Consider the following 25,167-nt stretch of genomic DNA (forward strand, 5'->3'; position numbering starts at 1 on the left):
TGCATTGGTTCAGGATGTACTCAATCGATGATTTCTTCATTCCTATTCACGCTGATCAAGGTTAGCAGCCAAGGGATCAGTTGGGTCACTTAACACTATCTCACCATTTTGAAGCAAATGTAATGATTGAAACTGCTGACAAGACGGAACTGTTTAACTCTGTCAGGTGAGCTACCTTTTCAGAGCTGGCATAGTTGACTTGTGAGCCATGATGAAAATGGCCAGGGTAAACAGCAATGTGGCATGTTCATTTAATTTCCTTGAGAATGTGGCTTCAGAATAACTTCATGGATGTAAAGGCTACAGCTCTCACATCTACACTGCATGTAGCACATTGCAACCTCAGTGGTGAAATGAAGTTAGAATAGGCTTTCGCCTGAGATAGACATTTATTATCACATGTCCACAAACTTGATCTATATGTGTAGACACACAGGGCTATACACTATGTATAGCAACAACGAGCTATGAAGATATTTCTGTAAGCTGTGTTAATTACATTACAAATTTATCGGCTATCCAAACATATACTGTGTGCTTTCAAGTTAAGTGAAAATCATCGAAATCATCCTGGCTAAAATCTGTTGAAGCCTTGAGTCCACACTTCCATTAAAGTATTCTTGAGTTATATTTAATTTGGTCCGCTGTAATCAAGTTTAACTGAAATGTGTCAATTATTAGTTTGTTATAGTTAGCAATAATTGGTCTGAGGCCTGGCGTTGAATGAGCTGACGTTTTCATTAATAAAAAAAACATACTGAGTACTGTAGAGTGGTTGCCATTCTTAAACAAATAACTTGATGTAGTGTTAGTTTAGTAAATATTATCATTCTTAAGTATACTAATCTGTCTTTGGCATCTCCAAATCCATATTCATATAGTGTGCCATTGATGAGGATTGCCAAATAATTCCAATGGCCAACCCAAACAAGCCTTCAGGCCGGCGAGTTATGTATATGGGATGTTGTAATAGGGCAGGCACACTGTGTTCTGTGTTATAGTCCAGTAATAAATCACTTTCTGTAAAGGGGCTTGAATGACTTTAAGACACACAGGGGCCATACAATCCCTTGTCCTAAAGGCCCTGAAGAAGCTCTGGACGTGGCTGCCGTTGAAAGCAAAATGCTTTATGCGCTGGTTTCCACAGAACATTTAACATCATGTCTGGAAAATTGTTTTAGCTGGTCTCAAGTGCAACAGAAAGATGCTTGTTTGTGCCCTGAAGCCAGCGCCTCTGACCGAATCCTGCAGAGAGGGAAGTGAGACCTTCGCCTTAGCTTTCATAAGCTACAGAGACAAGCAGGAGCAAAACATCCAAACACTGTAACACCCAATGTCACGGTCATCAGAAAGAGATCCAAGAGCAAGACTCAGGAGGCAGATGTAGAAGTCTTTGCGTAGAACAAAACAAGGATATAAAAATCCAAGCTCCCAACAAAGGGTTGGGCTATGGCAAAATCCAAAATAACGCAGACAAGGTTCAAAACACAGATCAGGATCAAAACAGGTAGGCTAAGAACTGACTGCTGGAAAGCTAAGGCAAGTGGCACAAAGACCTGGCAGAGAGCAAGTGGAAACAAGCTGGTATACTGTATATACTGAGGAGCTGATGAGGGAATGGGGAACAGGTGAGCAACTGAGTGCAGAGGAGGAGCAGGTCAGGTGATTCTACTGCCGGGAAAGGCTGGCAGGTGGGCGTAACAGAGTCTGAAATGACAGCAGAGTTAGAACATGTATGCACAAACAACTGCATTGAATGAATGAGCAGACTGAAAGTCAAAACAATGACACCCAGTGTTTAGCGGATTTAGTCAGCAGTGCCTCTGAATCATATTGTGTTGAGTTTATAATGCCAATGCCAATAGTTGCTTCATGGAGGATTGCCTCTCATGTTTTCATCGTTTGCACTGAAATTGAGCCACTGGGGGTGGGGGGTAGCTTCTCCCACAGTGACCTCTGATCCTTGAATTAGTGAGGTTCCCAAGAGAAGCCCATTATTGGCTCATTGCTGGACCAAATGATGGCTCTTTTACCGTTTTCATACATTTAGCTGGTCATTGTGCATGCATACAGTACATGTGTACTAGAAACTAATGAGACCCCGTTTTCTCATTGCCAGCCTTGACCATTCAGATTCACTAACTGTTTGTAAATGTTGCATCAGTTGAGCTCATCTGTACTCATTAGTTGAGAAATCATTTTAGAGAGGGATGACCAGCATCACAGTTTGGGGCAAAATCCACTCTGAGGGCCTTCATTTTAAGTCAAAGTGAAAGGAGTGAGTTCAAACCTTTTTCCTCTGTGGCTTGACAAACTGGACTGAGTTGCTTTCTCGTCAAAAACCAGCATTAACATGCTGTGACAACACTTTTACTAGTACTGCTTCATGTCTTACTTCTTTAGTGTGTGATAATGTAATTCTGTTCTGCCTTCAGTATGGTATATTAAAAACCTTTTACAATATTTGATGCTTTTTTAAAATAAGTTTTATCTCTTTTCAGAACGCCACGTTTGTGAATAATATCAAGACATGATTCACAGACTAAGGAGATTAGGCAAAAATGATATCAGGAAGATGGAAGCAGAACTGTTGCTTCTGCCGTCCAAACCTCCCTTTTCTGGAGTTGAAAAAAGAAATTTGCCTCATTGTGTCCCTGACTAATTGGCTGGTGGGAAAGCAGGAAACTCAGAAGCAAACATCTTATTTTTAGAACTCTTGCATGTTATTTTTCGGCCCAGGACAATCTGATCAATCACTGCCAAAGCCTGAAACTTGAGAGCTAAGCTCGAAAGTGGTAGTGCCATCAGGAGCTCCATAGAGGATGTCCACAAAGCTGAGAACGAAAATTCAAACTGAATATTCCCATATATTTTTATGATTTGATTAGATTTTTTTTTTTTTTTTTTTTTTTTTTTAAGATTGGATACCTGCCATCATTACATGGTTTCCAAACCAGGAGAACTGTCTTTCTTTTTTTTTCTTAACAACTAACAAGTGACAGGGCAAAGAAAAATACACTTATAAGGATGATGAGAAATTTGGGTTTTCTGCTCCAGTTTGAAAATACTGTTTTTCTTTTTCTACTTCCTTGTATATCCATTTCTATTTAGTGGTCAGAGACTTTTCATGAGGGGAGGGAGTTAGTGTGTTTATGTGTGTGTGCGTGCATGCGTGTGTGAGTGTAAAGTAAAAAAAGCATGGGATATTTTTTTCCTTAACACTGACCAGAGCAAATCCCAGAGTAACCCCAGCATACTAATAATACAGCTCCCATCCATCACCACAGACAACAACCAATTAGCACATTCCTCTTCCCCCTTTTTTCTCATGTTCTTGGCTAACCCCTCAATAATTTTGGATCATTCATCAAAAAACTGAAATGCTTTCAAGATGCTGTGTTTGTGTACGGGTGTGCACGTGTCTCTGCGTGAGGAATTAAAGGAATTTGGATTGTGGAGTGATTTTATTTATCTATGAGGTATTATTGAAACAGAGGCCAATGTTAATGTTACCACAGAGTAATTTACACTTACCCAGTGATGTGGCTCATAGCCATGACTGTGACCTATCTGAGCGGGTCAACACGCATCAACCAATCTGTGTGGAACACAAGTTGTAGAAAGCAAGTGTGTATATTGACAGAAGGAGAGAAGTCATAATTAAACTTATAGTAAATATTAGGTATTTTCATCACTACTAAAGCTGACAAGTACCACAAACCCTACAAATGCAGGACCTGCAGAAGTAGCCATCTTTAATTTAACATGAATGAATTGCCTGTTGAAAATGATGCATCAACTGTGACTGTTGAACTAACTTACTAGTCATTTAATGGCCATAAGCATTTATCGACAATAGAATTATCAATTTAGTTGGCAAATGTGCAAAACTGGATGCAATCATATATCATACTTAAGTCTAGATATAGTTTATATAGTCTGAACATCTGTCAACAAAACCCATTTGAAGCAAGAAAGTTCATTGTTGACCTTGTTCAAAAACATTTGGTGAAGTAAAACACTTTTGTTTACACCAGTTGTCAGTTCAAGCATAGTTCACAGCTCTAGTATCTTTTTCTTGCACTCTGTTGTAACCCTTATGTGATCCTGCAGTTATCATAGAAACTACTGGTGACCCTTTTATCATCCCGAAGCTGAGCAGCGTCTGACCTGCATTAAAACCAGCTTAGGAGCAGGCTAATGGAAGCTAGGCTGTAACGTGTGTTGACCTATCCACACCAACAACAAACACAGGTTTATACCTGCTTTGGGCAATCAGTCATACAGCCAGCCAGTCAGTTAGTCCTGTGGTTTGCTGTATTCTCTTCCTGAGGCCACCTACAATGCTGCAGCCTGGCCGGCACTAGTCTGAGGAGGGTAAGATCACACCATCTGACCTTCTACCTCTCTGGATTACACAGAAATCCCCTCTCACGCTGTCACAGCTTTGCCTCTCTCTCACACACACACACACACACACACACACACACACACACACACACACACACACACACACACACCACCATGTATACAAGAAACACAAATGCTCGTACACTTACATTAAAGGAGCTATTTTTAATTAAGGTTAATCATCACCTTTAATCAAAGCAGAGTGTGTGCAGTTTGTCTCATTTTTGATGACTGACTGAAAGTAGTTAATGTGCAGTGGGAAACTCTGGAAGAAAGCACAGGGGTGGGTCACTGAATGTGTGTGTATGTGTGTACGAATGTGTGCATGTATATGCGTTTGTCAGCCCATGAGTAATGGTTTTTTGGCCAGATGACTGTAATGCAACATGGATACCTGAGCCATACTTTTCCACAGCGAAGTTCGGGGATCACATGTCCCGCCAGTCTCTGTGGTATGCACTAACAGATAGAGCTGCCAGGAGAGGGGGCCCGGTTGAAAACTGTCCGGGACAAAACAAGCCTCTGAACATATCGCTGCAACGATAGCCCGCCACCGAAATAGCCTCTACTACCAGCCGTCTTTCTCATAATTCCCTGCAGGGCCGACGGCAGTGATTTAGATACTTATTTTATAGTCTCAATTCCGACTGCCAGTCTTATGCTCAGTTCATTTCAGTCCTGCAATTACTAGCCTCTTAAACTTTCCGCTGCTGTTCAAGCTCAGCACGCAGCTGTCAAACTTTGTTCATATATAGATGTATAAACGCTATAATTTCGATTTGGGCATGTCACTCAGTGTTGGAAAGCTGTGCTGTGGATTTGCACTGTTAAAGATGTTTGTTTTACGTGACAAAAATATTATACTTCTCCACTGTATGACTTGAAGCACTGATATATGTGTCTTGTTCTCTCTCTCTTCCTCTCTCCAGGACTCTATGGATGAAGCATGTGCTGATGGGATTGGTGATGAACACTACCGCTTAGAAGGTAGGCCCCTTGCTCTTCATCATCATCACCAAAGGTTGCAGCAGTTCATGTGGTCCCTGTTAGTTTGATTTGAATGAAAAACCTGCAAGAAATACTGTTTGCAACTGTCTTGTGTGGTTCCTCTTTACCCTTCTGCTCCACACCCACTCGCTAAGCTCCAACAATGTGCTGATGAGGTCCCCTTTACCTTCCCTCCCGCCTCCTCACCTCCTCCATCTCTTATCCACCCCTCCCCCAGCGGTGCTCTGCAAAGTGCCTCCATTCCCCCATGTTTTTTCCCTGATGTGATGTGATCCTGGATTAAGAGCTCCGGGAGAAGAAAGTCTCTCCCTCCCATTTAAAGACAGCACTGGACGTGAGGTGCAGGCTGAAATGCAAAGTTGAATGAGACCAGCCCAGAATTTGGAAGCGAGACCTTTATTTCAGTTGTGCTTCATAGAGAAGAGAGACAAGAGATAACATGGCTGATAAATGGAGCTGGAAATTATGTTTAGTCATTGGGCTGAACCGGAGTCTGGTCCGAGCTTGTCCTCCCTTCAAGACAGATGTTGTAAATTAGAGTATGGTGCTCTGTTCATTCTCCATGATTAACGGGTGCGAGCTTAGATAATTTGCTTCAATAAAAGATTCCATAGTTTATGAGTGAATATATCCATAATTCAGACGTTAATGAAATTTTATTTCTCATATTCAAGTTATGAAGGCAAACTCAGCCACTGATGGGAAGCAAGGGGCGGCCACGGTGTCATGTCTGTGGGTGTAGAGATATCACATACTAGAATATTTGTGGGGTCTCATTCAGGGAGAATGGGCCACAGTTTTGCTAGTTGAGTGGAGTTGAGGTAATCAACAAGTTTCTGTTTCATACCAGCACACTTTTTCAAGCGTCTGGAGTTTGGACTCACTTTATGAGCCAGAAGTGGATACATCCAAATTAATTTGTCTGCCTGAGAAATTGTCAAATATTATATGTGTAGCTATTATGTTAACTTACTAATGAAAATTGCTATCTAAACAGTTTTTTATTTTAGCTTGAAATAAATTGTCCTCATAACAAGACACTTTGCTGTGATCAGATCCATTGTCTATAGATCTGACAAAGTGGACTAACGTGGGAATGGGAGGGAAAACAGTGAGAACAAAGATGATAGGACAGCGAACGTACATGAAAACCTAATTTCCTCTGGGTTTAAGGAAGCACTTCCAAATAAAGTTTTCTGGGGATTGAAGTTTTCTGGGAACCTCCTGGCAAAAATTGCAAGGATGGGAAGAAGGGCTTAGTGATGAAAGTGTCTTTAGGATACTCAACATCGGTACTGCACGCATGCAAGAACAGCCTAGATGGGCTTTTTATGAAGTTCTGTATCCTTTTGTTCAGAAGCACCTTGCCTCAGATTGTATTACACCTGTTCACATGGAGGCTGCCGATTAAAGTTGGTCACTAAATAGCTAAATGAGACTGCAGGGATACAAAGTGTCCTGTTCATGAGAAGCTGAGTACTTCAGTGGTGGTTTCTGAAGGAGGAGAAAAGTAATTACAAAGGCCATCTCATCCTGCCCATCCCAAAATCACCTTGGTACCAAGCACTGAGCTGTCCGAATGTATGAGGGGGGACAGGCTCTGTTACGTGTAATACGGTCTCCAAGCTAAGCTGGGTGTGATTGCTCACTGTGTGTGGCAGCTTTCCTAACCTGCCAGAACTGGTGTTTGTGTGCGTGTTCAAGTGTATGCGTGCACGTGTGTGTAGCAGGGTTGCTGGAGCAGGCTTGGCATGGAGGGTGCCAGCCTCGGCTGCCCTCGTCTTGCCCCTCAGATCTGATGTGCAGCCAATCCCCTGGCGGCAGCTTCTCTCATAAAGAGCCGGCTTATGTCTCTGGTGGTGGTGGAGGGTGGGGGGTCGTGGAGGAGGGAGGGTGATAGCAGATTACTGTTACTCCTCCCGGCATTTCATTAGCTCCGAGATAAGCATCTCACCACCATATTGAGCCTGCTACGGAACAGATTTGCCCCTGCACACAATGTTCCCTTTGAGCACCTCAGATGATCAAACAGCAGGACCCAAAATGCTGCTCCTCTCCAAAAAGTTGGTGAAAGCTCCCTGGGACGATGCCTTTCATTTCTGGCATTTTCCCCTACCCAGGGATGAGACAGGTCTGCTTTGATCTGCTTTGGATCAGGAGGAAAGAAATTGGGCTGTTGTGTCTGCTCTGTTGGCGAGCAAACAAACAGTGTTTCAGATTTGACTTGGCTTAATTAATTAGTGATTCTGTTTTACAGCCTTTCTGATCCTCATCCAAAAGGTTTGAGAATGGAACTTCAAAGTGTGGCGGGAGGAGAGAGGAGCTGTGGAGGGTGGAGAGAGAGGGGCGTGGTCTGTGCGGGTTTATGGGTGTGTTTGCTGCCTACAGGTTTGTGATTGGATGCGGGGAAAGGGGGGGCTGATGCTTACACACAGCAAAGCTAATGACGAGAAGTGAAACATACAGGGGCTGTGGCTGAGTAAAAGCTGTAAGAGGCTACATTGAAACACCAATGAAGATGAAGCAAGGATGTGTCTGGGAAACCATAACTCATAGAGGCTCGCAAAGGGACCGACACGTACACCTCTCAGGTCTCAGTTACATGTTGCATGTATCTGCGGCCTCGTGTGTCAAACAAATGTTGAATTTCAAAGCAGAGAAGGATATCCGGTAGCATTAGAGCTGGGCTAACATCCGGCTCTGAAACTAAAACATCCAACCACACAATGACAGTCGTGTTATTTCTGTCCACCAGTGTGGACCACCTTACAATACCATGCAATCCCAAAATACCATTACCATTAATCGTGACCGCAGATATTACCTTAATGTATTGCACAGTTATAACTTTTTAAGTCATCACTTAAGGCTACACAAATGTCTTAATTGCATAATTGTAATGGATTGCACTCCTAATGGAGTCCCACCCTATACAGTAACTTGTGTTCACTGATCATAACAAAGCAGGGTTGTGGTCTGGGAATATCTATGTCATAAAGTGTAGTACAGTGAAACCTTCATTGATTTATGGTATTGGAAACGTTGTCAGGCTCTACACAGTTTGGTCTGGCCGTCAGTTTGACTGTTAAAATGTATACGACAGATTAATGCTCCCTCTGGACTGTCTCCCTGTACTCTCCGTCTGGATGGTAATGTAATGAATGTCGTTCCATGAAATGATGAGCTCTGCTGCACTGAGCTGGGGACTCAGGGGCGTCCTATAGGCCTTTGATGTTCAGATGCAGTTTTAGTTCCACCATTTATAATCGAAAGCCACCTAATACTCTGTCATGTTTTAGGCATGTTATACCATTCAGTTTCATGTTTGACATCCCCTCTCAGTGCAAACTCACTGGGATATATATGGTGGCTAAGAGTTTAAAAACTATTACTTTATGTGTGGGTGATGGAAGAGCTTTTGCCACTAGAGAGTCAGTTCTGTCACAGTTTAAACATTTTTCTTTGCACTGGATTGACATTTTGAGCTCCGGTTCCCGTCTTGATGTTTCGATTCTACATCACTTCTGCTCTCTGAAATGATGCAGTAATTATCTTGTTATTTGACATGAAACTCAATTTGAGTAACATTTCTCAAACCTGGCAGCGCGAGTGTATTTTCAGTACTGGTAGAAGCAACTTAAAATGTCTTAAAAGAAACAAAAGATCACAGATCAGTTTGCTCCGATTGCTTCCCCTTAGCGTTTTAGACATGTGATAATCCAAAGAGCATTTTTTGTCAGATACTTTGATTTTCTGCCACCCTTGAAAATTAAAGGAAAATAATGTAAATACACTGTACAAGTAAAATTCAATTGAATTCTGAAACCTGAAGTCTCCAACAAAATTGTTGATACTATGTATGTATTATTTCCGCACCTATACTGCCTTCAAATATAATATATTACTAATATGAATATAAAAAATCTTATTTCAGTAAGACAAAAAGAGTGAGGAGTGTGGCTGTGTAGATTTATTTCAAACCAGGAGCACTTGAATATGTGACACAACTTAATTGCGATTGCCAAGCTCGGAAGTAGGAGCTTACAAGGAACACTTGAAGGCAACGGCATATCCTCAGGTTATGACTGCACTCAACGTTACCATCCCGAGGCTCCCTCTTTTATCTTTGTGTGTGTGTGTCTGTGTGTGTGTGTCGCTGCAGTGGCTTTACCCCCGGAGAAGACAGACAGCTGCTGTGTGGAGGAGAAGATGCAGGAGAGGGACAGCCAATCCCCCGCAGGGCCACAGAAACAGCTCCAGTTTGAAGTGAGTGTCAACACTGAACAGGACGTTTATTACCTCCCCTCTGGATGAAACTAGGGCAATGGCAGGAGGACACACACACAAATACACACTCACATGCACACTGGATGATGTTGATAGTTCAATGCTGTGCTGTTTCAGGAGCTGGAGTGCGCTGTGTCTGTGGAAGAGGATAACAGGCAGGAGTGGACCTTCACCCTCTACGACTTTGACAACAACGGCAAAGTAACCAGAGAGGTAATAGCCATCTGCTCCGAAACGGTTTTAACCTGGAGAAATGAATGAATGAACAAGCAAGCAAATGAATACAAAGCAGACAATTAAAACAAAACAGCTGCCAACACCACACAGTAGTCACTTTGTTGAAAAGTAAATCGTTCAGCCTTTTTCATATCAAGCGTACCTAGTTAGCATTTGTCATTTTCCTGTACTTTGCAATAATATAAATGGAAAAAATATGAAAGAAACATTTTTGAGTACACACATTTGAAGTTAATGCCACAAAAAAAATTACAGATCAAACAGCTTACTTATACAAAACACCATCTCATCTTTGCCTGGAAATGAATCAGTAACTTCCCTGTTAACTTTTTCTGGTATTACCACGCCCAAAAAGAAAGTGAGGATAGAAGCTATAAGCCTCTAACCCAATCTCACTCCTAAGAACCAAATCCAGCACTGTCTGTGTGTTCCCACTCCTGCGAGGTACCTTGTGGCTTGCGTCTGCCTGGTACAGATCTGAGAGAACATCCAGAAAGGCCTGTGTTTTTTTGAGAACAACTTGAAACAGCGCAAAGAGACTTGAGCTGTCCTCTGTGTGGTTGGCTGTGCAGTTTTTTTGGCATTGCCTGTGGCTCCACGGCTCATGAGACGGCAGGCGGCGGCTTGGAGGAGGAAAGAAGAGCTTTCTTCTCAAACTCTTTTTTTTTTTGTACCTCTTCACACAAATAAAAAAGAGAAGGAAGCAAAAGAAAAAGATTTTATTTTATTTCATTTATTTATTTATTTATAGTTCATCTATATCTGAAACCAGTATGTGGAACCGGTCCCTGAAGAATTCATAATAGTCCTTTTTTTGTGAGCCAGAGTGGTATAGTGAGTGAAAATTATACTAGTAGAGTCTTTGTGTGGCTTAATTCTCAGCAGTGTGGTCACATAAGCGCTTTTGGTGAAGTTGCGTAAAGTAAAACGCTGATGAGATTTGAGATACTCTATGAGTCAATTCATTTCACATCCATACCAGGTGAAATCTTTATGGACAATTAAAGCTGAGTTTATTATGAAAAGATCCAGCGTAGTTGCCAAGACCCAAGAGGGAGTCATTAGCTCAGTATGGTGCACCAAACACTTGTCAGTGCTGAATATTTAAATAATATAAACAGCCACAAGAGACAGCGTTATTTTATGTGCAAATTAAGGAGTCCAAATACGGTCAACTATCTTTTCCTGAAGTAAACATGGAATCACCTTTCATTTGAAAGTTTTGATGTTGGTAATTGTTTAATTTGTCTTTGTTCCTATAATTCTGTCCCTCCTTTTCCTTGGCCTGAGGCAGAGCATCATAATGACCTGCAGTCACATGAGAACATCTGTTTGCATGAATCATGCGAGGACAGGGCTGCTTTGCATTTGAATGTGTGCTTTTGAGTATATGTATACATGCTCTTTGTTGCACTTATTTGAAAACCTACAAACATGTCACTCCGTATGCAGACGTGATCTCAGTCATTTAAAAGACATTGAGGAATTAAACAGAAAAAGTCTAGAGCTCACACAGCTGTAACATGACTGATATCAGGTCTGACATCTCAGTCAGCCGCCCCTGCTACCGCAGAGACGTTTCTTTTCATGAATTTATAACTTGTCTTTACACCCTGTCTGATCGTTTCACTTGGAAAGCTGAACTAAAACAACTGACATCAGTGTGTTTCTCTGTTCGCTGTTGTCTGAGTCACTTCTTTAAATTCCTAGCTAGCATGAAGTTTATGATACATGCACAAAGCTACAGAATACTGAATTCAAACAGTGTAGTAATAAGAATAGTCTCCTACAGCATGCCCCTTTGTTCTTGATTCCTTCTGTGAAATATGTGCACTGAAACTCTGTGTCTCTGCACCAGTGTTACCAATAATCCACACAATATCTTTGTTATACGTTGTGATCAAGTGATAAATGGAAGCTGCATATCAAAAAGCCCAGATCAAACACATTCCCATAACCTCTCTCCCGCAGGATATCACCAGCCTGCTCCACACCATCTACGAGGTCGTGGACACCTCCGTCAACCACTCTCCCGGCAGCAGCAAGACGTTGCGGGTCAAGCTCTCGGTGGCGCCTGATTCCAGCCAGCGGTGGAGGAGTTGCACGCAGGGTGCGGCAGGTAAAGCTTGCATTAACACAGTGGGTGGGGGCGGAGGAGAAGAGAGGGCATTTTGGGGTCTCCCTTGTGTTGCCTGCTGTCAGCTCAGCCAGAGATGTGTTTGTTGTCATGCAGAAAGGCGGCTGCTTCAGGCCTGTCAGAGCTTTGTTCCTCGCAGTCTCAGAGTCGCTCCATCTCTCCCACTCAATGGGGTTCATTTTTAATGATGGGGGGAGTGACAGAGCCAAGAGAAGGCCCCCTCCCTCAGTGCCTTCAAATACTCTGAAAGAAACCTTAAGAGATGTGCCGAGTCCTTTTGATAACCACAGCCATTTTTCTTTTCTCCAAAGTTCCCTTTTCTCCCCTCTTCTCCCCCTCTCTTCCTCCCCCCCTTCTCAGAGCTGCTGGGAAAATATAGCTACGTTCAACTTAACTTTTCTCACTGATGACTTGGTAAACAAGTAGTCAGGGAAAAATATCTCAAAAAGTATATATTCCTGTGTGTTTGCGTCCTATTGTTTCGACTATAAATATCCATCAAGAGATTCAAACAGAGCAAGCTTTGAAAATATCACCGCTTGCCTTCATGCTAATTTCAAACTGCATCAGATCTCGCAGCCTTAATAAACTATTTCTGAAGTCTGCAAGTTTTTTTATTTCATTTCACGCCTTATAAGAGGCTGCGAGTTGAAAATAGAATAAATGAAGCATTGTTGTTTTTCCTTTTCTATAGATCTTCAAAGTAAAACCCCAAAACAAAGGTTGCTTTCTTCTGAGGCTTGTGTGACTGTTGTCATGTGTATGTGTGTGTGTGTATGAGTGTGTGTGTGTGTGGCTGCTCTGTGTAGCTCTCTTTGATAATAGCCTCCTGTCTTTCACACATTCACAGACTTGTCCCACCCCAGAGAGAAAAATGACAAGTGTACAGAAGACCCCAAGAGTGCAGACAAGAAGACTCGAGCACTCCTAAGGTAAACCCACCTCCTCTGAACACAGTTTCTATTATTTAAGCTTGTGGTGTCTACAAGAAGAATATGAAGTTTATCATCATCAGATTTTTTTTATTAGATCGCTGATTTGAACATCCCCCTTTTCTTTTCTCATAAAAGTTGCAAGGGGTAGTGGTTGTTCACACACTTGAGATCTGCAATAGTCGTCTACTCTTTAATTAGTTTTGCCCAGATTTACCTACACTGTACTAAGGAGGAGGTAGCAGTGGAGGGAAGAGTTAGCCCTGTGTTCAGATACTTCCAGTTGAGGTTTAAACCTGTGATTTTCCAGTCACAATCTCACTTCTCTAACAATTCGCATGCTGCTGCCTGATCATAAGGAACACTTGTTTTACTTTCTCCAAACACTACCATACTGAACCTCACTGACCCAAACTGCTACCTAATGAGAGGTGCCGCTTGTGTCCACAGGCGCCACCACAGTGACCACCACACCCAGCCGGGCTGCCAGCGCCACTGTGTGGATGAGAACCTGGAACGCAGGAACCACTACTTGGACCTGGCAGGCATCGAAAACTACACATCCCGCTTCGGAGCCGGTGAGTGGACCGGGGCCAGGGGTAACGAGGGGGAGAGGGGAGGGAGAAACACAGACCGTGGCCCTTTGAAGCTGCATCCAGGGGCCCTCATTACTGCGGCACCTGCTTGGAGCCATTAGGTGGAACTACCAGCCCACTGAGCTGCTCGCCAGTACAAACATCTGGGCTCAGGCAAGCACAATACATCAAGTGTTCAAGGCTAAAGCCCATCAACAGAACAGGCTGTTGTGAAGTGAAGTATTAGGTCTAATAAGCAGCGGCCTTGATCTGATGGTCAGCGATGACATGTGATTATGTTGGTTCTGTTAGGAAAGCGCTAACAGAGATCTGCTCTGTGTCACGGTGTGTCAGCGTTATCCACATGAAGACAGAACCTGAAATCAAGCTGCCACAATCTTACCTCGGAGCTTTTTAGTGGATCTTCATTAGTGAGCTGTTGGCAAAATAAGTTGCATATAATGGATTGTTTTTCTTCTTCTTTTTTGCTGGGTTTTGAGTACAAATGTAATGAATCTCAACATTCATCACTCCTGTGACAGAGTTGTTTCCCTGCAACCTTGACGTTTGTCATTGATGCTGCTCTCAGTTAAAATAAATGCTTGTCTGTGTGTTTCACAGCTCCAGTCACAGAACCGACAAAGGCAGAGCCTCAGACCCGCTCATCCAACCAGACACGCTCTCGCTCCCACGAACCAGAAAACGGCCACTCCCATTCCCACCACCGCCGCTTGCAAACTGTTGTGGACACTGTTGCTCCGGACAGCCTCCACCCTCCCCGGCCGCGAGGCCAAGACTCAGGGAAACATGCCCTCCGTTCTCCCAAGACCCACAGCCGCACACCACCTGCACAGATCAGTGGCAGGGTGATGAGAAGCCGAGGTGTACCTCCTCCCCCGGCCCTACCCAGCCAGACCCCACCTCACCAGTCCACAGCCCCCTACCGCAAACACAAGCAGCGGTCCAAGGAGAGCCAGGGCTACCGCGCTTTAGGCCCTCTGGCAGCTTCAGGACCAGTGGTGGAGAAGGAGCAGGTGAGGGACCTGCCCAGTGTGCTGCTTTATGAGGGGGGGCTGGCGCAAGTGGTGCAGCGGCACGAGCATCACCACCACCATGAACACCATCACCACTACCACCATTTTTATCAGTCCTGAATTTCAACCCTGCCTGTGACAGCTCAGCACTCCTGCAGCCCCACAAAACCCAACCAGGCTTGCAGGCACTGACTACAGTCAACCACCTCCTCAAATACTGTGCAGTTAGCCCTTCAGTGGCTTTGTACTGGACACAGGACATAGGGAGGAGAGGAGGATCATGGGAGGGGCAGTCCAGTGCTGAGATGTTATTAACCAGTGTTATAAACAGCTTGGTCAGACTTGGGTATGCAGCAGGACAGAGGATCACGGCTGGGGCTCGAGAGGAGGAACGGAGGGACAGATTTAATATACAGCTCCTCTCCCCCAGACTTTGTATCCCACTACCTGATGAACTCTACGGCTCCAAACCAGCACCACAGCCCTTCCAGACCACTAAGCCAAAAGGTTTTTAAGGAACAGGAGGGATGAGAGGAAGAAAGACTGTGGTGTAAAGATGAAAATATATGAAGGAATATAGATGATAGGAGAGCAGGGCATAGTGTGTGTGTGTGTGTGTGTGTGTGTGTGTGTGTGTGTGTGTGTGTGTGTGTGTGTGTGTGTGTGAGAAACATTGTGTGAATGTGTGGGCGTAGGAAGAGTGTGTGTGTGTGTGTGTGAGTGTCACGACACTGGTGTCTGTTGAAAACCACTTGAAGTGCGCTCATGGGTGCGTGAGTATTTAAAGCTGGCTGTCAGGCAGGTTTTTGAAGATGAAAATGAAGATTCTGATCTAAGCACGCAATACCCCGTAAGCAAGTTTAATGGGAAGGAAAAGTAAAAGAAAAAAGGAAAAAAAAGAACAGAGATCCCAAATCCGCTGCTACCTCTAATTTTATCCTAATTGTTGTTGTAATGGTGACTTTGACTAAGCATTCAGAAGTTATTTTCAAATTACTTCAAAACTTTTTTTGAAATAAGAGAAATCATGTCATGATCTGCAGTACTGAAGTGTCGAAAAGCTCCTTTTATTAACTAACATTTACTGTACATAAGGTATATATTGTTATCAATTTTATAAGCTTTATTAATAATGTGATATCTTTGTATTCACTATCTGAAGCTTTTATGTTTGTTTTCCCTACACAGCCACATTTTATAAGACCACTTGGAGCCCCATTTTCACAAGAACATGTACAACTGTATTAACTCACTCAGTCTCACACAGTCCCTCATTCTCTCTCTCCATTTCAACTCTCTCACCATGTGATTAGCTATGTAACCGTGACCCAATAATTAGTCAAAGTAAAAGGCTGAATGACTAAAATCCCAACTCTCAACAGTGCTGTTCAGTCACGTTCAGTAGTGTGTCTAGAGCACGAAATATGAGGACACGGCTGTACTTTTGAATACATATCAAAGTATATTACTCAAGTTCAGTTCATGTAAGCTTAGCTGTCATTTAATGGCCGTCATGCTGTTCATGTAGACCGTTAGTATCTGGGTTCTGCATAAAGATAAGGTAGAAATATCTACCTTATCTTTCCCCTTTAAAATATAAGGGATTGACCGATATGGTTTTTTTCAAGGCCGATACCAATACTGATTATCTGTAATCAAGGAGGAAGGAGGATTTACTAAAGGACTGTTGTATTAGACTTCATTAGTTTTAGCTCTATGTTCCTAATGCACAGGCTGCAAAGTGACTGAAATTAATTGGTTGATTTTGGTGCTGTTCTCACCTATGAACTGATTCACCTGGAGGCCTAAATATGCTCTTATTTGATAGCTTTATCTGATATTATTATTATCATCCAATAAGAGGATTTACCTCTCCCCTTTTAAAATGTAACACAATAACACGTTTACTCAGAGATATTTTATTTTATCTGTTATCGGTTAAAAAAACAACGACACTGATAATCGGATGCTGAATATTACCACCAGGCCGATAATCGGTCGATCCCTAATACTTATACTATAATGCTTCTGTTTAGTCTGGTGGTGTTTGTGCCTAAAGGACTCTTTTTTTTGTTTGCCTGTCCAAGATGTCAGCAGTTGACTCACATGTCCTCAGTCCCATGACACACTTAAAAACAAAACTAGACATGGCGTGATCTATGACATCAAAGCAGTAGAGTACACTAGTTCTGCCTCAGGCCCTTTAGCATATTTTACATACATTGAACCTTGCTCTGTGCAGCCAGTTGGAGGTTGGTGACTTCATTTATCAATACGGGGTTTGACCTTTTATTTTACAGTAATTAATGCAAGGAATTCTTTTTTGCTGAGCAGACATGTAATATTTCACCACCGCCCCGCTTCAGAGCCAAGCAGTCACGCATATTCACACCTGGGAGTTGTCATGCATGCTTTTCTTTTCTTACTTTCAAGCCAGCACTTTCCCCAGCAGCTCTGTTGTCCGGGCCTCTCGGACTGGCCCAGGGTCACACGGCTGCTTCCTCTGTTTCCATGGCATCTTCCTGTCCCCCAGCTGTCAGCAGGTCTTTCTTTGTGGTGTGGTGGGGCGAGGGCTCTTTCAGCTGTCTCATTCCTCTGGTGCTGGATAACACTGGGCCCGGCCTGCAGTCTCCACCAGACCTATAACTCACCACTGCTGCTCTCCTGCGGGCTCCTGCTCATCCTGTCCCATGATGCTCTAAGGGCACTGCTGTAAACATGCAGATGTTGATGGCGCATGCAAAACACATGCAAAAATGTAACTTACCCGTGGCACATCTGGTGCGACAGAGACACTGAAGTTAGAGTTGCATGTTCTCCAGGATTATTCACTGTTTTTCCTACTGATATTCTTGCTTAGCAGACATGATCTTTTGCAGCACTTTCCTGTTTCATTCTAGTGGGGCCAGTCTCTTGACCTTTAGAGCAATGAGAGTTTAAGTGCCTCGCTCTAAGGTAGCCTCACACATAGAGAGGGGGGGTGATCTGAGTGAACCAGAGCCCTTTACCATTAGCAGGCTTCATGCTGAGACTATCCCTTATGTTTGAGTGTGTTAGTCTGTCATAAGCATGTGTGTTTTTGTGATGAGCAAGAATGCAGTGTATGCCAGCCCTGCGATGTCCTCTCACAGCTGCGGGCTGTCCTTTAGCAGGAGGCACCAGGCAGACGGGTCATCTCATGGGACCCGGTGGTGAATACGGCGTCATTCCCTGAGGGGATCACAGCTGCGTTCCATACCTCAGCTTCTTCACCTCACACTGCTTTTCCTGGGCAACAAATCTTTGTTACTGGATCCCTCATAACACTGTAACTCCTTTGTCAATGCTTGCACCTCACCCAAAACAGTGTTGATACCAGTGTATGACTGTAAATATAAGCTGTGTGGAAACGGTCGTCTTGTGTGAACGGACAGCAAGCAGGCGACTGCTCGCCCAGCAGGGTGGTCTGATTCGACACGGTGAGCGAGGGCTTCTGAAGGAATTTGGGTGAAAAGCTTGGTCAGGTTGTAATTTTTAAACTTCTTTCACCCAGAGAGAGTTTTACTGAAGACACATAACTCATTTTTGTTAATCTCCTGCTTTACAGTCATAAAATTACCAGAAGTCACACTACAAAACTTAAAAACTACTCACCAGAAACTACAGATGTACTTTCTTACCTTTTGACCACCACTGTCTCTGGAGCATCTTTAGATGCTGTACTTTGCTCAAGGGTACCTCAACAGCATTTGTTAAGGGTTGGGAAAACAGTTATTTTTCAGTTTTTAATTACACAGATTTCTTCATTTAAAAAACGTGTTGTCAAAACCTCATTGTTAACCTTACCACTGTCACAATCCCTCTTCTGTCTTGTCATACAGTGGCAATATATCTATATTTGCTGAGGGAAAAATAAGATCATGTGCAGGTGTTTTTGTTTTTTTTTATCAGCAGCCAAGTTGTCAGCTATGCCTCTAAATCCACCAGAATTTATTTGTATTATTTTGCTTGCCAGATTGTTATGTGAGAGTGGGTGTAACTTTAATATTTCAAATTATTAATGCTTCTTTTTGGAACCAAAAAAAAGTCCAATCTTGTCATACAAACTGCTCTAGATCCATTATCGTCTGTCCTGTTGTGTAGGATATTCAGAGCCACCTCTCCATGTTAATATAGTATGTATTGCTCCACTAATATCCATATATCAAAAATTAAAAAAAAATCTGATGTATATAGTGGACTGCAGAAAGATTAAACCAGCGTCATTTAGAAAGAAAATAAGGCTTATTTATAATGAATGACTGTCAAACTATCTCTCTTGCCTACTGTCAGCTAGTACTCCGACAATACCTACGCCACACCAATCTGACTCAGCAGGGAGGAATAATTCTCTGCCTCTACCACAAGCTGTTTCTTCCTCTACACACAGACACACTTTCACATGGTATTTGTTGTAAAAGAAAATTGTTTAGCACTAGCTGTTTTCTATCCCCCTCCCTCCTAATGTTTCTCATGACTTTGTTTAGTTTATATAGATTGTATTTGATTAATTGCTTTATTTATTTGATAGCAGATCTGTGCCAAGGGAAATACCCTTTTATTAAAGTATGAACCTGTTCCTTATAAACTCACCGACTGTTGGAGTCATCTTATTTCATTCAGATATGTGCGGTGCAATTGTATGTATAATAAGAACATATTATTTATAAAAGGTACCAGTTAACGATATTAGTACACCAATTCTTTATGCTAAAACATAACATTTGTACTGAATTGCATTCAAAAAGCAAAAATATCATCTACTGACAAGTAGGTCTTTCATTTTGGGAAATATATATATATTTGTTTTCTTGTTGAGAGAGAACCAGATAGAGCATATTAATGAGTGAGCTTTAGAGGTGCTAGTAGGCGGAATATTTAATGGTGCCCTTATTTCCAGTCTTTATGCTAAGCTAAGTTAGCTGGCTGCTGGCAGTATAGCTTCATATTTACCATACAGACATGACAGTGGTATTAATCTTCTCATTTAACTCTCAAAACAAATAAACAAAAACCTAGATCTTTTCTTTTAAGGTAATAGGCACTGCTGTCTACAGCCAGTGTTATCGCCGTACAATCTCTCTCACATTCACTTTCTTCTTGTCATTAAACACCAGATTCTTACACATGGATGTTCTGAAACCATCATTTTAAAGGCTGTATGTGGAGATTTCATTGGCTCATGGAGTCTGTGAGTGGATGACATTTAGCTGCCCTCTGTAAAAAGTTTAACTAGCTTGAACTTTTTTGATGAACATGAATGCAATATTTTCATGATCTCCGCTTTTCAATTTATGTCAGCGCTTTACCATCCAGCCATCCATCCATTCATCCGTATCTGTACCCACTTATTCCATGCAGGGTCGTGGGGGCCTTGACAGGTCACAAGTCTTTCACAGGGATAATAAATAAATGAATAAATAAAACAAATAAATGCAGACAACCATTGACGGACCATATTCAGTCCTACAATAAACCCCCATTTCCCCTCCTCTGCACAGACACATGGAAAACATGCACACTCAAAGTCTAGCTGTGAGGCGACAGTGTTATCCACTCAGCAACTGTGTGACTTATGGCCATATGGGGACTTCAGGATCAAAACGAGAAAACACTGGATTTGGGTGAGTGAGGGCCTGTACTATTTAGGTCAACATGTTTAATGCTGCCGTGCTATGTGTATATATATATATATATATATATATATATATATATAATTGTTATATCTAATGTAATTTTTTGTCATTAAGAATAATTTCTCTACAATGCTGATTAGGTTTCTAATGCATTTTGTACTTCTTTTGTGGTGCATCTTTTCCTTTGAAATACATTTTTATCTTTAATTTCTAAGAAGTGAGATGGACTGATGTGAGGGGTAGGGGGAAATGTGTGTGTGCGAGCGTGTGTGTATGTGTTTGTAGTGAAGTAAAGCTCCTCTCTGCTGTATCTTAACTGTGGTGTCACAGAAGGCTCCCAAATCTGGCTGACCACAGCTGCTCACCACGCCACGCTCGCTACATGCACACACACTTTCATCTGCAGCTTAGCGGCTTATCTCTGGTCGGGGCAACCGCAGAGAGTCCACCTCTTGGCAATGTGATACGCCTTCCTCTCACGAACACGTCTATTTGTGTAAAAGCGAGGCACTGTAACCCAGCAGAAGTTGTATCATCGTTACAAATGATTTCTACCCTGACACAGCTTACAATGTTATTATTACCACTGCTTCACACATCTCAGCTATTAAAAGAATGAGTCCTCTATGTCTATGGTGTGAAATAAGTGGTTACATTTATAATCACATCATATTTACACTTCTTCAAGGTTAAAGTAAAAATATTAAATATATCTAATTGTACATTTTTTTTTTGCTCTTTTATTGTAATCTGATGATAAAGTAATATTTTTTTCTGTTTAAAGGATTTATATTAAGCCAGATGTCTGCAACCAAAAGTGCAGAACACTTCCAAGTATTATTTATAAGAGACCTCCATGTGGCCATCTATTTATAGGCATCAGACTCACTTTTAATGTCACCTCCTGTAATGAAACAGACTTACTTGTGCTTATCCTGGAGATTTTTTTTTATTTGAAAGACATAAGAGCTGGGTTTATCGTTAGGGGCATACAAATTACAACAACAACAATGAAGAAAGGCCTCTCTGGCTTATGGCGATCATCACAGCTGCTCCTGCAGAATGGTGCTATTTACTGGAAGAACATGCCCACACTGATTTTTTTCTCTCCTTCAGCGTTATTGCAAAAGTTGTTGTTAGCATTGCATCCCTAGACAGAGATAGAAAAAAAGTTGACATGATTTAAAGACTGCACAAGTGATCATCACTCAGTACAAAAAGAAAGAGTACTGTTTCATAAGCGCTGGGCAAATCTAATAGATTCCATACTTGCTGTGTATAAAACTGCTTTGCTATATTTGCCATAACTAATGAAAGCCATGAGAGCTGAGTACTACAGCAAAACGAAAACACACGTTAGAACCATGGTCCTGACCCCATGTAGGCTGAAGCTGTTAACTTGAATGAAATAAAATTTCTAAAACCACAAGCCCAGAAAACAATAATTAACCCCAAGCTATGACATGAATCATGGCCGTCTTAACTCACACGTTTTCCCTCTGAAGCACAGGACTGTGTTCATACTGAACTGGTGACACGTTGTTTTGTTGTTGTGTGAAATGCAGATTGTGCACTCAATCCACCAGAAAAAAAAGAGCTGAAAAACTTTCCTTGCATCTGCATTGCAAGTCTCAGATGCCGTATAGCCGCAGGGGCCATTTCCTACTGTATCCTCCTGCATCCTCTCCTCTCTCTAGCCTGGCACTTTTTTTTTTAAATATTTTCTTCTTTTTTTTTTTACTATGACTTTGATCTGTACTCCTTTCAACTCTTCACATATGTTGGTAATAGCCTTGGTGTTCATGGAGATTTTCTTCTCCAGTGCAGGGTAACGGTTTGATAATGCATTCACGCCTTTTGAAATGACAGCACTGCAGACAGTGTCCTTCCTCTCATCTGTAAGCCTGTGTCTGCTGCTCAATCTCTTTGGTTCAGGACTCTTCACAGGTGTGTCAGGCAGAGAAGTAAGAGCTGCAGAACATGTTTTACAAGTTCCAACTAAAGTTTGCTGTGGAAAGATGATCTACACTTGCTTACTACAGTAAATTCCAACTGCTGCTTCATGACTGTGCCATTAACACTGCTTTACTTCACATCATGGTTTTCTTATATAAGTCCTTTCTTTTTTACTGGAAGCACAGCAGACCTTAATCTCCTCTGTCAAAGCTGTTGTAGGTTAGCTTGTGTACATATTGGTTTATACTGTAGTACTTTGCTTATCAAGTGGTAGCCACAAATGCATGGTAGGATTGGAATAAAACTGGATTTCTGATATATTGTAGGCCTACTTGTACTGCATGGGATATATCCATTTAATGCTACTTTTCCCTCTAACCCTCTACAGGGGGTAATATTGTACTTTTACACTATTCTGCATTTATTTGACAGCTGCGGTTAAAGTATGAAGTATAGTCATAGTTTCAATCACTCATGCGATTTCTTGGTGGGTGAAGCTATGCTTGAATATGCGTGATGTCACCAAACTCTCCAAATCCACTAATAAGAATCATTACAGGGTAAGTTGCCTTGCCCCAACAGGTACACCAAAGTCAATGTGAAGGTGAGAAGATGTCTGTCAAGTGCAGTTTGCACACACCCACACTGTGTGGGAGGACTGTGGGCGACCAACAAATAAAATGCATGATTATTCATTGTTATTACTAACAAACAGTATAATATCTGCCAGTGTTTGCTTTCCCTTAACCAGATGTAACATTCAAATTCTGCTTATACTTGATTGCATCAGTAGAAACAAATCAGTAATACAGTATAACATAACAGTGACTGTGTTCATTCTGCATATTGAGTATTTTAATTTAGACCTTTAATTACATTTTCCTTATAATACTGGCACTTTAAATTAAGTAATATTTCCATCCCAGGACTACTTATACATTTATTAACTTTTACACTGTGGCACTGGAACTCATACTTCAGTAAAGGATCTCAGCGCTGCTTGTAACATGCAGGCTTTCTGGATTATTCAAGTGTGTGGGTTTGCTTGGTGTAATTTAAATCATTCTCCAAGGGAGTTAACTCCAAAATACAAAGATTTATGGGTATGTTTACAGATGTTGACATGATAGTTTTTTTCACTCCCTGGAAAGCTCTGCAAAAGAAAATGAACCACCAAAGATGGTAAATTACAACAGAAAGCACATGCAAAGGAATCCTAAACTGATTTATTACATTTTAAGACAACTGAGAGGTGTGATTTACTGCATTCAGTTAAACTTTTAGTAGATGCTACAGTCGTAATCAAAGCTTCTCTGGCCTTTTCCAGAAGTTGTACGGTGTGAAAGGTCACAGAAAGTCTGTCTATTATATCCTATATATCTGCAAAGCCAGAGAACAAATAATATTCTAATATCCCCCTAAGTCAAACAACATGGGAAGCTGAGGCCTGAGAAGGTATAGATGAGCACTAAACACAGCAATTATAGGGCGCAATTACTCTGAGAATCATCCTCCAGAGACCTGTATGCCTCACACTGAAGACAATAAAGAGCAGCAATGAGGGGAGTAATGGTCTCTCAGTACTGCTCAGCTCAGAGGTATTTAATTCTACAATCTGAAAATATTCATCCACTTATTACCTTAACTTTATTGGTGCCCGAGAGGATATTAATGTGTAAGTAACTGTGTAGTGTAATTATAGGTGTCTAACAAGTTGGTCCAGTTAGTTCAACACAGAAGGATTTTGCAGAGCATCTGTCTTTTTTCAGTAAATTGAAGACCAAATTACTATTTTAAACATTTTACATTTAGTTATATGTCATTTTTCAGACAATAATGGCAACCTCTCTGGATTTTCCATATTTAGAGTGACGAACAGCTCTGTGACTGTCATGGAAAAATCCAACATTAGCAGGGACTATAATGGGATAAACCTTTCCTGTGCATGTGTACGGTGTTGTATTTGTGCTGTTGGGAGACATGGGTTATAGTGAATGGTCTTTTTGGGTAGAAATAAACACTATCTCTGTGTAACCACTGGCAATAAAAAAAAGCAATGATACTGACTTAAATATGGGGAAATGAGAGACTGTCATAATGTGTTCTGTGTGCTTTGTTTTCAGCAGATAGGCAGAGAGCTTTGAAGTGTGGATTGGCACAGCAGGGTGCTAGCTTCTGTAAAAGCAGGATGCTAAACGCTAAGGGATGAGAAGGACATGAGGTAGTCTATTACCAATACAGGAGCAAAGAGAGAGAGAGAAAAAAAGGCAAATCCAATGATAATGTACATCTGTTCCAGTGAATTTATGAGCTTTGAACATTTTTTCATGTGGGATAAGTGGATCCTTTTTCTTACAGAATCTCAGAACTTCAAAGCAGATTCGCTTTGGATAATGCAAATGATTGGAATATGCCGGTTCCTGCCTACTCAAGAGCATGAAAAGCAAAAGGGAAAAGGGAGAATTAAAGCTAATTGGCATGGCAGTCTTTTATGTGTGGAACGAAGGGCAAAAATAAAACACTTCAATTATTGTCAAGTTCATTCAATTAGGAAACAAGCTGACAAAGTGCTAAAGTTCAATGTGCCCGACCCAGTAGCCATTTGCATTAAATGTCACTTTTCGCTGTCGACATTTCCCTTGTTATATCTGATGAAATTATAATTAGCAGGATTAAATTCATCCTATAATCACCATGTTGGCACAAGAGAGAGAGCGAAAGAGAGAGAGAGAGAGAGAGAGAGAGAGAGAGAGAGAGAGAGAGAGAGAGAGAGAGAGTGTTTTGTTCAGCTCTGATGTTGTAGTGGCTGGCGCCTGGGGATGGAAGTTATATGTCTATTGGTCCAGTATTATGCTGTTCATGCACAGTGCTTGTGCATGTCATTAAAAACCCTGCTGTCCAAATATGTGTGAAAACATCTTAATTTAAAAAGAAATC

The 25,167-nt window shown here is 41.8% G+C and overlaps 1 protein-coding gene across 1 annotated transcript in view; it reads left to right on the plus strand.

The window, feature by feature from the left end:
* nkd1 (NKD inhibitor of WNT signaling pathway 1) overlaps positions 1-19,230 on the plus strand; it is a 32,931-nt gene extending 13,701 nt beyond the window's left edge. The window contains exons 4-10 of the mRNA XM_023429701.2: positions 5,340-5,397; positions 9,581-9,684; positions 9,823-9,918; positions 11,914-12,061; positions 12,930-13,011; positions 13,462-13,589; positions 14,208-19,230. Of these exons, the coding sequence (XP_023285469.1) occupies positions 5,340-5,397; positions 9,581-9,684; positions 9,823-9,918; positions 11,914-12,061; positions 12,930-13,011; positions 13,462-13,589; positions 14,208-14,740 (1,149 nt within the window). The 3' untranslated portion in view covers positions 14,741-19,230. The remainder of the gene's footprint in view (positions 1-5,339; positions 5,398-9,580; positions 9,685-9,822; positions 9,919-11,913; positions 12,062-12,929; positions 13,012-13,461; positions 13,590-14,207) is intronic.
* Positions 19,231-25,167: the final 5,937 nt, after the last annotated feature.

This window comes from Seriola lalandi, unplaced genomic scaffold, assembly GCF_002814215.2.
Source record: "Seriola lalandi dorsalis isolate HSWRI2012SDOR001 ecotype SW California unplaced genomic scaffold, Sedor1 jcf7180002054898, whole genome shotgun sequence".
NCBI lineage: Eukaryota > Metazoa > Chordata > Actinopteri > Carangiformes > Carangidae > Seriola > Seriola lalandi.